The sequence below is a fragment of the Opisthocomus hoazin genome, chromosome 15, assembly GCF_030867145.1.
Source record: "Opisthocomus hoazin isolate bOpiHoa1 chromosome 15, bOpiHoa1.hap1, whole genome shotgun sequence".
NCBI classification, from domain to species: Eukaryota; Metazoa; Chordata; class Aves; order Opisthocomiformes; family Opisthocomidae; genus Opisthocomus; species Opisthocomus hoazin.
This window is the reverse complement of record NC_134428.1, coordinates 3662704-3675431: the sequence shown is the minus strand read 5'-3', so window position 1 is coordinate 3675431 and position 12728 is coordinate 3662704. Positions and strand designations below refer to the sequence as shown.

The 12728-nt window shown below is 47.6% G+C and overlaps 1 protein-coding gene across 1 annotated transcript in view; it reads left to right on the top strand.

Moving 5' to 3' along the window:
• The window catches only part of LOC142363304 (myosin heavy chain, embryonic smooth muscle isoform-like), a 34968-nt gene extending 23374 nt beyond the window's left edge, over positions 1-11594 (top strand). Inside the window, exons 10-17 of the mRNA XM_075436823.1 lie at positions 3826-3987; positions 5646-5772; positions 7009-7099; positions 7349-7472; positions 7580-7788; positions 8635-8743; positions 9123-9295; positions 11078-11594. Of these exons, the coding sequence (XP_075292938.1) occupies positions 3826-3987; positions 5646-5772; positions 7009-7099; positions 7349-7472; positions 7580-7788; positions 8635-8743; positions 9123-9295; positions 11078-11294 (1212 nt within the window). The 3' untranslated portion in view covers positions 11295-11594. The remainder of the gene's footprint in view (positions 1-3825; positions 3988-5645; positions 5773-7008; positions 7100-7348; positions 7473-7579; positions 7789-8634; positions 8744-9122; positions 9296-11077) is intronic.
• The last annotated feature ends 1134 nt before the right edge of the window (positions 11595-12728 follow it).

Genomic DNA, 12728 nt, shown 5'->3' with positions numbered 1-12728 from the left:
TTTGTGCCCATTACCCCTTGTCCTGTCACTGGGCACCACTGAAAAGAGCTTGGCCCTATCCTCCTGACACCTACCCTTCAGATATTTGTAGGCATTTATAAGGTCCCCTCGCAGCCTTCTCTTCTTCAGGCTGAACAAGCCCAGTTCCCTCAACCTCTCCTCATAGTGGAGATGCTCCAGTCCCCTCACCATCCTTGTAGCCCTCCGCTGGACTCTCTCCAGTAGCTCTTCATCCTTCTTGAACTGGGGAGCCCAGAAATGGACACAGTACTCCAGATGAGGCCTCACCAGGGCAGTGTAGAGGGGAAGGAGAACCTCCCTTGTCCTGCTGGCCACACTCTTCTTGATGCACCCCAGGATCCCATTGGCCTTCTTGGCAGCCAGGGCACGCTGCTGGCTCATAGTTAACCTGTCGTCCAGCAGGACACCCAGGTCCCTCTCCGCAGAGCTGCTCTCCAGCAGGTCCACCCCAAGCCTGTACTGGTGCATGAGGTTGTTCCTCCCCAGGTGCAGGACCCTGCACTTCCCTTGTTGAACCTCATCAGGTTCCTCTCTGCCCAGCTCTCCAGCCTATCCAGGTCACGCTGAATGGCAGCACAGCCTTCTGGTGTATCTACCACACCTCCCAGTTTGGTGTCGTCAGCAAACTTGCTGAGGGTACATTCTAACTCTTCATCCAGGTCGTTGATGAAGAAGTTAAACAAGACTGGGCCCAGTACTGACCCCTGAGGGACACCACTTGTCACCAGCCTCCAACTAGACTCAGCGCCGCTGATGACAACCCTCTGAGTTCTGCCATTCAGCCAGTTCTCTATCCACTTCACCGACCACTCATCCAGCCCACACTTCCTCAGCTTCCCCAGGAGGATATCATGGGAGACTGTGTCGAAAGCCTTGCTGAAGTCAAGGTAGATAACATCCACAGCTCTCCCTTCGTCTACCCAGCCAGTCATGTCATCGTAGAAAGCTATCAGATTGGTCAGGCATGATTTCCCCTTGGTGAATCCATGCTGACTACTCCTGATAACCTTCTTTTCCTCCACTTGCTTGATGATGGCCTCCAGGATAAGCTGCTCCATCACCTTTCCCGGGATGGAGGTGAGGCTGACCGGCCTGTAGTTCCCTGGGTCCTCCTTCTTGCCCTTTTTGAAGATTGGAGTGACATTGGCCTTTCTCCAGTCCTCGGGCACCTCTCCTGTCTTCCAGGACCTCTCAAAGATGATGGAGAGTGGCTCAGCAATGACATCCGCCAGCTCCCTCAGCACTCGTGGGTGCATTCCATCGGGGCCCATGGATTTGTGGACATCCAGATCGCTTAAGCGATCCCTCACACAGTCCTCCTCGACCAAGGGAAAGTCGTCCTCTCTGTAGGCTTCCTCTCTTACCTCCGGGGCCTGGGATTCCTGAGGGCCAGTCTTAGCACTGAAGACTGAAGCAAAGAAGGCATTCATTAGCTCTGCCTTCTCCGCATCCTCCGTCACCAGGACACCCGCCTCATTCAGCAGCGGCTCCACGTTGTCCCTAGCCTTCCTTTTGCTGCTGATGTAGCTGAAGAAGCCCTTCTTGTTGTTTTTGACATCCCTTGCCAGCTTCAATTCCAGGTGAGCCTTGGCCTTCCTCGTCGCATCCCTGCATGCTCTCACTACGTTTCTGTACTCTTCCCAAGTGGCCTGTCCCTCTTTCCACATGCCATGCACCTTTCTCTTCTGCCTGATCTCCGCTAGAAGCTCCTTGTTTAACCATGCAGGTCTCCTGCCTCCTTTGCTAAATTTCTTTCTCAGGGGGATGCATTGCTCCTGTGCATGGAAGAAGTGTTGTTTAAAAAGCGACCAGCACTCATGGACCCCCCTGCCTTCGAGAGCCCTGGCCCACGGGATTCCTCCCAGTAGCTCCTTGAAGAGGGCAAAGTCAGCCCTCCTGAGGTCCAGGGTTTTGATCCTGCTTATCGCCCTGCTTCCTCCACGCAGGATCCTGAACTCGACCATTTCATGGTCACTGCAGCCGAGTCTACCTCCAACCTTCACGTCCTCCACCGGTCCCTCCTTGTTTGTTAACACGAGGTCCAGCAGCGCGCCTTTCCTTGTTGGTTCCTCCACCACTTGCATCAGAAAGTTATCATCGATGCTCTGTAGGAACCTCCTGGATTGCGCCTGCCTAGCTGTATGGTCTTCCCAGCTCATGTCAGGGTGGTTGAAGTCCCCCATGAGAACCAGAGCCTGTGACTGTGAGGCTGCTTGCAGCTTCCTGTAGAAGGCTTCATCAACCTCCTCCTCCTGGTCGGGTGGCCTGTAGTATACACCCACCGTAATGTCACCCGTGTGAGCCTGTCCGTTAATTCTAACCCACAAGCTTTCAACTCCTTCTTCACTTGCCCCCAGGCCAAGCTCAATGCATTCCAGTTGCTACCTCACATATAGAGCAACTCCCCCACCTCTCCTTGTTGGTCTGTCTTTCCTAAAGAGTCTGTAGCCATCTATGACAGCATGCCAGTCATGCGAGTTGTCCCACCACGTTTCTGTGATGGCGACCAAGTCGTAGCCGTCCTGCTGTATAATGGCTTCCAGCTCCTCCTGTTTATTGGCCATACTACGTGCATTGGTGTAAACACACTTGAGCTGGGCTGTCAATCTCACCCCTGGCCTTGGCACTCCAAGCCTAGGCTCATCCCTAGTGAGCTGGGCAATATCCCCTACTAGCCACTGTTAATGTTAGTCTACCAGTGATGGTTCTCCAATTCAACTGTACCTTGCCTCAAAAGCACTCAACATGCAACTAGATTTGGCTGTTGCTGCATGGGTGTCCTTCAAGCCCGTCCTGTTTGGTGTACAGCAACAAAACCATGGATGCCGACATAGACTGAAAGACTGTAATTAAGTGAACAGTTTCTTAAATGAAAAACGTAGCAAAGATTCCAGATTTGCCAGACTTGAGTCTCTTCAGATCTGCTTTATGATACTAGAGTTCTAAAGAAATGCCTTTAAAATTTCATGCTTGTAGGAGAAGATAGATCTAAATTAACATTTCTAAAGCTTTAAGGAAAAAGCACCTAATATTTCAAGATTTATCACAAGAAAAGAAAAACTTACTGAGAATCACCTGTATAGAGATCTCCTAGAAATAAATAAAAGCATTGACCTGGAAGGCTTTTGATGTTCCCTGCAATGCTGAATTGCTATTGTCTTGCACTGGACAAGAGCTCCTGACCTGGCATGAGGAGGGAGGCTTGATTCAAAAGAAACATATTCCTTCATGTTGGTAACCTGTGGCACTTCTGGCTCACTTTTATTGTTGTATGAGTTCATCTTAGTTCTTGTTAGTTGCTTTCTTAGATACTTTGCTTCTCTGTTTTCTTTTGAAAAAAAGAAAAGCTGTTGGTGTATACATTCTAGTAGCACATCTGTTTCAAAGAGAATTATTTCTTTTTTTTTTTTCTTGAGAATGTGTGGTGATTCTATGTCGTATTTTCCTCTTAGTGGTTCGATCAGAATTAGCAACATCTGCCCCCAAGTCATACCTAAATGTAGACATATGTACTGGGCCAGAAGCTGATCATGAAGTAGCTGAACAGATGAAATGGAAATGCTTCAGACGCTGAGCTCTTTTCCTTATTTTCCTTTTGTCAGTTCAGAGATCTCTGCTTCCAGTTTGTGGATTTTTTTGCCGTCTGCAGTGTCTTCCCATGTAGCTGAGTTCTGTAGGCTCTTCGAATCAAGTAATGCTAATTCTGATCTGCAAAGGCCTTTTGGATTCATCAGCCATTTTGTTAGGATTTTGTGTTTGCTCTGTTCCTGGAGCTTGAGCCTGTTAAATCCCTTGATTTCACAGGTGCGAGAGCTGGAGGCAGAACTGGAAGATGAGTGCAAACAGAGGGCTCTTGCTGTGGCAGCCAAGAAGGAAATGGAGATGGATACGAAAGACCTGGAAGGTCAGATAGAAGCTGCAAACAAGGCTCGAGGTGAAGCAATCAAACAGCTACTTAAGCTCCAGGTAGGCACAGCAAATCAGCTGAGCTGCTTTCCCTCCTGCTGACAGTGTGTCAAGGGTGCTGCTTTTTGTTACATGCATTTGTAGTGTGAAGGCAAGAAGGAGTATCAGACTCAGCTATGCTGGCACACGTCACAGTATCTGGCCTGAACTTATCAGCCGCTCAAAACTCCTCTCATCCTTTTGTTGCTAAGGAGTTAAGATTGTCCCCCACGTGCTTCTATTCAATAGTCATCATTTTCAACGCTTTGCATAAGGATTTACTGAGGATTGCTTTTTAGGCTGAATCTTTAAAATTTATGGTTGTTTGTATCTTTGAATTTACTGATTTCAGCTCAGCTCTTGCTGATTGCTACTTCCTCTAGTTGAGGAAGCCAAAAAAGCTCCAGAGAAATAGGAGGAGTAAATTTTAGTTGCTTTGAAAAAGCTCCAAGATGCCTATTCTTTTTAGATTGGCAAGAAGAATCCAGTACTTGTGTCAAGGATTTATTTCCCATTCCCAGAGAAATACTCCGTCTTTAGTAGAGGTCAGTTTTCCCAAGGCTTTCAGTGCCATGGCCCAAAGCTGCAGGAGTATGAGGCCGTGGCAAGACCATGTAAAGCATAGAGCAAACTGCATTGCCTTTCTGCCCTGTCCACTCTATTCCTTGGCAATCCTACTTCAACTGAATGAGGGCAATTTTGGAACTTGGTCCAGGCGCTGGATGAGAAGGGAATGGAGATTAAAGCAAGAAATGCTGGTACCTAGCAGTAGCGGCTTCTCTATTCCCAGAGGCTGAGTCAGTTACAGAGTTCATACCTGATCTCTGTACACTTTCATGCAAGCACCTGAAATAAGTGCTCTCATGATTAGTGGTATTGCGAAGATGCAGGTACAACTTCAATGCAGTTTCTCCAGCTTTATTCTTTTAGCATCTGAAGTCAAACTTGTGTGAATTAAGATATCAGTCTGTGTTAAGTGTCTTACGGGAAGGAAAGTATGTGCTTCTACGTTATATGTGCAAAATGGTGAATTGTGGTACTTCTACACTGAGAAGTTTCTTACCTTGAGTACTTGTAATAGGTTTTATCAGTCAATTTAAGTAAATAGGTTTGTTTTTTTCCAAGACAATTGCAAGAGCATTACCTATCTACTACAAAGGTATCTCTACTACCTCTATTAGAGGTTTTTTCCTACAAGAAATATACTAATAAATGAAGTGAAGTCTTCTAATGGGATATTTCTGATGAGGAGTGAGTGATGGAAAGATGAGAAAATGAAGAGTTTAGACTGAAAGAGGGTAGAATTACATTGGATATAAGAAAGAAATTCTTCACTCTGAGGGTGATGAGGCACTGGCCCAGGTTGCCCAGAGAAGCTGTGGCTGCCCCCTCCCTGGCAGTGTTCAAGGCCAGGTTGGATGGGGCTTTGAGCAGCCTGGAAGGTGTCTCTGCCCGTGGCAGAGGGATAGAACTCTGATCTTTAAAGGTCCTGTCCAACCCAAACCATTCTATAATTCTATGAAAATAAGAACTGAAAATAAATATATTTAAGTGGAATGAAGCCACTTTAGGAGGAAGGTCTTGCCTCCTAAGGGCAAAAAAGCTTCAGAGCTACTAATAAATCTTGTGGTTGTCCTGCTGTATCATGGCTTATTCTTTCCTCTGCTATCCAACTGCAGGCTCAAATGAAAGACTACCAGCTGGAGCTAGAAGAAGCCCTTGCATCCAGAGATGAGATCTTTGCACAGTCCAAAGAAAGTGAAAAGAAGCTCAAAGGTCTTGAAGCAGAAATACTCCAGCTCCAAGAGATGAGATTGAAATCCAAGAAATCTGGTTTTCTTTCTAGAGAAAAGGGGAAGGCCAGAGGGTGTTTGTTTTTTTAAAAAAAAAGAAAAAGGAAAAAGCTATCCAGTGGGTTGAACAGAAAAGTGGGAGCCTGGAGATGTTTCTCTTCCTTACTGCCCCAGGTCATTAGTGAGCTTATTATATCTTTGTAGGAATCCTTCTAGTAGTCTGGACTTCCTTTCCCTGCCTGGGTAGCAGGGAAGCCTTACTACTGCTTAAACAGATTTCAAGCCTCACTAAAATTTACAAGGTGGTTTGAGAGTCTCTGGAAGCTGTGGTGCACACTGTCAGTACTAAAACTGGTCACTGGAAGTATATAAAAACCTAACAATCTCTCCAGTACCTCAGTGGACCATTTAAGTCTGTGGAGGTTTATCTCTCTGCTATCTGAGGTCCTCATCCCTTTCTTTTACGGGCATCTGTTCCCTCATTGTTGGCAATTCATGTAAGAGCTCCAAGTCGTGCTACATATCACTGTCACTTATCTCCGATTATCTCCGTTGTCTGCCACAAGGTTAAACGTTTGAGGTTTGAAGGCAACAGAATTGCCTAGTGTGAGAGACGACCTCTTTTTACCCTGTTAGCTGCAAAGGTTGAAGCAATCACTCAGCTTACACTGCACTTAATGTTTGAGACTTTTACCTACAACTTACTAGAGCTTCTCCATGTCATTCTTTCACAGACTTCAAACTAGTCAGTCTTGCACTTGCAGTGCATTAGATTGTGTCCTTCTTGGTGAATGTCTGGGTGTTTCTACCACTCAATACAATTTCACAATACAAGATTCAGCGCTGTTATACTTTTGTGCTAAAAATTCATTTTCTATACTTTGCTTTCAGTCATGCTACGTACTCTGTAGGAACCTAAAAAATTTGCTTAATTTAGTGCCCACGTTATACTTAATGAATTAAAGCATGTGACAGAACGGTTTTCTCCTCCTGCTTAGGGCTTGAATGTTACTGGCCTTTTCAGGGGACGGAGAGAAGTAAATTCATAGTAGTCATGTGGCAGTTACAGGAGGGAAAGATAAAGGTGATGCGTCCTGCTAGCTTTTACAGCTGTTGGTTCTGTTTATCCATTAAAAGACCTCGGCGATATCACACTTCACAGCATCTCCCAGAAGTTATTAGAAGGCATAATTGTATGCAGAAGTTTTGAGATTCCTAATGCTGTAATGAATATTTCCTAAACCTTCACAGGAGTTTGCTGCGTCTGAAAGAGCTCGTCGTCATGCTGAGCAAGAAAGGGATGAGTTGGCTGATGAGATTGCAAACAGCGCTTCGGGAAAGTGAGTCATCAAATGTATTAATTGTGCATCTGAAGAACTTCAGGCACCAGCAGCTGCAGTTCTTGGTAGCCTGCTTGCAATTTCTGTATTGACCTGTTGTCCCGATAAAAATTCCTTCTTGTTACGAAGAGAATTGCTTACACAGTAGCTTCTCGTTACAGTTTGGAATGTCTAAAGTATCAAAAGCAAAATAGCCAGTTGCTTTGTATCAGATCTGAGCGTGTCTTGACCCAAATACTTCTTTTCTAGGTCAGCGCTGCTGGATGAGAAGCGCCGGCTGGAAGCTCGGATTGCACAATTGGAGGAAGAGCTCGAGGAAGAGCAGAGCAACATGGAGCTTCTCAATGAGCGGTTCCTAAAGACCACGTTGCAGGTGAGTCTGTTGGTGGCAATGCTGTAGGGGCAATCTATGTTTCAGTGTGCAGATAAGTGGAGGATCTCAATAGCACCAAATGATCTTCTATCCTTCTCCTCTGAAAGATTGACACGCTGAATTCTGAGCTAGCTGGGGAGCGGAGTGCTGCCCAGAAGAGTGAAAATGCACGGCAGCAGCTAGAAAGGCAGAACAAAGAGCTGAAAGCCAAGTTGCGGGAACTGGAGGGATCTGTGAAGTCGAAGTTCAAGGCAACAATTTCTACTCTAGAAGCCAAGATTGTGCAGCTAGAAGAACAGCTTGAGCAGGAAGCCAAGTAAGGAGAAAAAGAAAAAAAAGAAATCTGTTTGCTTGTGTTTGCCATGTCTCAAAACTCTGTGCCTTAGGTTTTTGTAGGGCTGAGATATGAGCTTCCGGCAAAGGCATTGGGGTTTCTGATCAGGAAACCTACTGTTTGGGGGACACATTTTGACAAGAGAGCTGCAAAGTAACTGGGGTTGAAACTTTCAGAAACGATTTGCTCGGTAACTAAAGCTGCTGAATTAACTCTGGACATTAACCAGGTGAATATGTTGACTGGTAGTCCCAGGATGCACAAGGTGATGCAGAAGTTTCTTGAGACAAGATGAAACATCGCCTTGAGACACCTGGTCTCCTTGGTTAGAGGAAGCCAGTTGAAGAGCTTAGGTGTGACAGCTTTAGTTGGTTGAGATGAATCCTGTACTCTGCAGAAGTCTTTCTGCAGTGAGCTCTTCCTGTCTATCCTTGTCATCTTGGTCCTCCAAATATATGTATTTGTTTTAAGCTAGTTCCTCCCAGAATCTGAAGGTCTTATAACAATCTTTGTTCTTTTTGTGCTTTTGGCTCTATGGGAGGAACATGTTACTGGTTAGCAATAACTCTGTAAGAAGCACCTTGATATCCCTCTTTTGAGCCTGCATACCATACTGGTATTGCTCCAGTGCTAAGGCTTCATGTTTTCAAAGCTGCATCCCAGCCAACCACCAGCACGCTAAAACTGTTGCTGCTGTTGATGGTGGCAGGCGTGTTAGGAGAACTGAAGTATCAGTTACACCATGAGGCGAGAGCCTTTCAGAAGGAACAGATTTTGTCTTCCTGGCCTTCAAGTACTGGGACAAATGACGGCTTTTGATTATTCTAGGGAAAGAGCAGTTGCTAACAAACTGGTCCGTCGTACGGAGAAGAAATTGAAGGAATTCTTCATGCAGGTGGAGGATGAGTGTCGACACGCAGACCAGTACAAGGAGCCGGTAGGTGGAAGGGCTTAGCTTTTGAGGCCTATTTCTCAGAAAAGGTAAATAAAACCATACTTTAAGTAGAAAGGGCTTGCTAAGAAGCATGTTAATGAAAAGATGTTGGGGAATCTATCTTGATGACTAAACCACTAGAGTAGTTCCCAGTGGTCAAAACCTCCCCGTGATAGCTCTGATGTGATGGTCCGTTACGCTTCCTGGTCTCCCAGACTCAGGAGCTCTGCAGTGTTTCCAGGAGCCCGGGCTGGAGTCTGCGGTGAGGCTGTGTTGGTTCATCTCCAGCTGGAGTGGTTGGGTGGACAGGACGTTGGCTAACTCCTGGTCGTGGCGTTGCAGGTGTCTAGTTTGATCCTGGGTCCCTGGGTTTATATTTCAGATGGAAAAGGCAAATGCCAGAATGAAGCAGCTCAAACGCCAGCTGGAGGAGGATGAAGAGGAAGCCACACGTGCAAATGCTTCCCGATGTAAACTTCAGCGTGAGCTGGACGATGCCACAGAGGCTAACGAGGGCCTGAGCCGGGAGGTCAGCACCCTGAAGAACAGGCTGAGGTAGGTGGTGCCAGTGGCGGTGGGCAGGGTTTGTCTGAGCCCTCGTGTGCCCACAGACTCTCCGCAGTGTGCATCCTTGGGGAGTATCCAGCTGTGGCGCTGCTGGTGTTAGGGATGTTCAGCTCAGGAAGTGTGGGCTGGATGAGTGCTCGGTGCGGTGGATTGAGAACTGGCTGAATGGCAGAGCTCAGAGGGCTGTCATCAGCGGCGCCGAGTCTGGTTGGAGGCCGGTAACTAGTGGTGTGCCTCAGGGGTCAGTACTGGGCCCAGTCTTGTTTAACTTCATCAGTGACCTGGATGAAGAGACGGAGCGTACCCTCAGCAAGTTTGCTGATGACACCAACCTGGGAGGAGTGGTAGATACACCAGCAGGCTGTGCTGCCATTCAGCGAGACCTGGACAGACTGGAGAGTTGGGCAGAAAGGAACCTGATGAGGTTCAGCAAGGGCAAGTGCAGGGTCCTGCACCTGGGGAGGAACAACCCCAGGCACCAGTACAGGCTGGGGTGGCCCTGCTGGAGAGCAGCTCACAGAGAGGGACCTGGGTGTTCTGGCGGACGACAGGTTGACCATGAGCCAGCAGCGTGCACTGGGTGCCAAGAAGGCCAATGGGATCCTGGGGTGCATCAAGAGGAGTGTGGGCAGCAGGTCGAGGGAGGTTCTCCTTCCCCTCTACACTGCCCTAGTGAGGACCCATCTGGAGTGCTGTGTCCGGTGCTGGGCTCCCCAGTTCAAGAAAGATGAGGAGCTACTGGAGAGAGTCCAGCGGAGGGCTATGAGGATGGTGAGGGGACTGGAGCATCTCTCCTACGAGGAGAGGCTGAGGGAGCTGGGCTTGTTCAGCCTGAAGAAGAGAAGGCTGCGAGGGGACCTTAGAAATGCTGATAATTATCTGCAGAGTGAGTGTCAGGAGGACGGGGCCAGACTCTTTCCAGTGGTGCCCAGCGACAGGACAAGGGGCAATGGGCACAAACTGAAGCTGAGGAAGATCCAGCTGAACACGAGGAAGAACTTCTTCCCTCTGAGGGTGACGGAGCCCTGGCCCAGGCTGCCCAGGGAGGCTGTGGAGTCTCCTTCTCTGGAGATATTCCAGCCCCACCTGGACGCGGTGCTGTGCAGCCTGCTCTGGGTGACCCTGATTGGGCAGGGGGTTGGGCTGGGTGACCCACAGAGGTCACTTCCAACCCCCACCATTCTGTGGTTATGTGATTTTTCCAGTGGCTGGCACCAATCCCTTTTTTTCCCATACCCACTCCAGTGGGAATGTCTCAGCATTTTCCTTGAGAGCAGCTCTTGGAGATCAAGGTCTCTACCGAGTACAGATTGTACAGATTGTACACAGACAGCAGTGGTGAGGTTGCTGCAGAACAAAACCATCTCGGGGGTAGAGAGAGGCTTACAGGAGCGGCAGGAGGGGTGCAGCGCAGCGCTGCACAAACGAGTAGTTGGTATTATTTTAGAGACCCTGCTCTGTTTAGGACTTGGTCTGTGCTCGGTGCTTGTACAGAGGCAATATTTTAGGTTGCTTGGGACTTGCAAAATTAAGATGATGGTACGCGCTAAGCAGGAATACCAGAATACCGGAATGTTTGCGCACAGCCTGTCTTCTCCTTGGTCAGAGAAGGGGTTTCAAGACCCTGTGTGTGAAATTTGCCCCGTGGCTGGGGGCAAACTGTTCCTCCATGGTTCAGTGCGGAGGTCTTCCCGGAGCAGCCACCAGCATGGGGCCGTGGGCTGTGGGCGAGCCACGACCCTTCGTGTATTGTCTAGTTGCTGTTTGCAGGAAGGGGGGGCCCCATCACCTTCTCCTCGAGTCGATCCGGGAGATGCCAGCTGCACTTCGAAGGGGCCTCGCTGGAGCTCTCGGACGACGATGCGGAGAGCAAAGGCAGCGACGTGAACGAAGCGCAGCCGGCGCCCGCCGAGTAGAGCCCCATCACACCGTTTGCATGCAGAGACCTTTGACACAACAGTCGGCAGGAGGAGGAGGACTTTCCTGACCACCCAACTGCCTTGTGGCCATCAATCTGCCTTACGAGACATCGGCATGCTACAATGTTACTTATCCTAGGTCAACTATGTCTTAAGGCTCTCCAGCCTCACCATACTGTACCCTGCTTCAGATATAGTTACAACTGCTTTTTTTCTGTAGTAAATAAAATGGAGTTGTCTCTGTTCAGTGCATCTATTTTCCAGATACTCATTGTATAGCCATTTTATAAAGCATCATGTGAAGGATGGAACTTTTTTTTTTATCAACACGGAAACTTCATTCCCAGAGGGTAGGTGGTTGGGGCAGACCCGTCGTCATGACTATGCATGCTTTGTTGTACAGACAGCATCCTTCCGTTTCTCCTGTGCTCAGGCGGTCCGTGGCTGTATCGAGTCTGGTGGATCATTGAAGACCAAACTGCACCTGTATTTATTTTTTCTTTTCTCCTAATTGTTGTGATCAGCACACAATCAGCGAGTGAACTGTGAAAAGGCCTTGGGAAGTGTTAGAGGGAGATGTAGGGATGAACGAGTAGCGTCCATTTTTAACCTGCAATACTCTTTTGAAGTGTTCTCAGCACCTGCTTCATCAGTTAGCGTTCCTGCAGTACAGGCAAACTGAAACAGCGTCGCCGTTCCTCATCTGTACAGTACTTCTGCGTTTGTAGAGACCCGCTATCACCACGCCCGACAGATCTGTGTATATATTAAGGCTACTATAATGTGAACACCAGTGGAAAATAAACAGACAACGCAGGCGAAATTAATTTATTAATTTAGGGCTGAGTGAGTTAGCCTTCAAGCCGCAGAGCCAAGCGGCTGCACGGTGCGTGGAGGCCAAGGCGGTGCGGCGGCTCCGGCGGGAGTGGCTACAGGGCCGCGCGGGGCGGGTGCGGAGCCAGCGGTGGCAGGGGTTCAGCGACGGATGTTGCCTGCCTAGGAGTTGACATGCCAGTGGATGTGAATCCTTTTTGTTGTTGTTGTGTTTTGGTTTTTTTTTTTATTTTGAACAGTATTACAGCGAGTAGTTAGCATTCTTTTTGTTTAAATATCTGAAAAACTGACATTACAGAAAGTGCCTTAGACACTACAGTACTAAGACAATGTTGCATATATAATTTGCCTATATAACAATGATTTAATGTATTAATTTTGACTGTGCTTCATATCACGTACCTCTCTAGTCCAAGTGGTATTATTGATATTAGTGACAATGAATCAGTGTTAACTAGGAACCTTCCTCTGCCACATACTCAAAAACCGTGGATTTCCTTTTTTGGTTAAAAGCTTTAACATCTGTCACAAAGGTTTTTTTGTGTGTGTTTGGATACTTTTAATCAAACTGGCTGTTGACCACCAGGCATCTGACTGCAAATATCTTGTTTTCTTGTATACCCATATTTCTAGATAATGATTTTTGTAAGACAATAAATTTATTCATT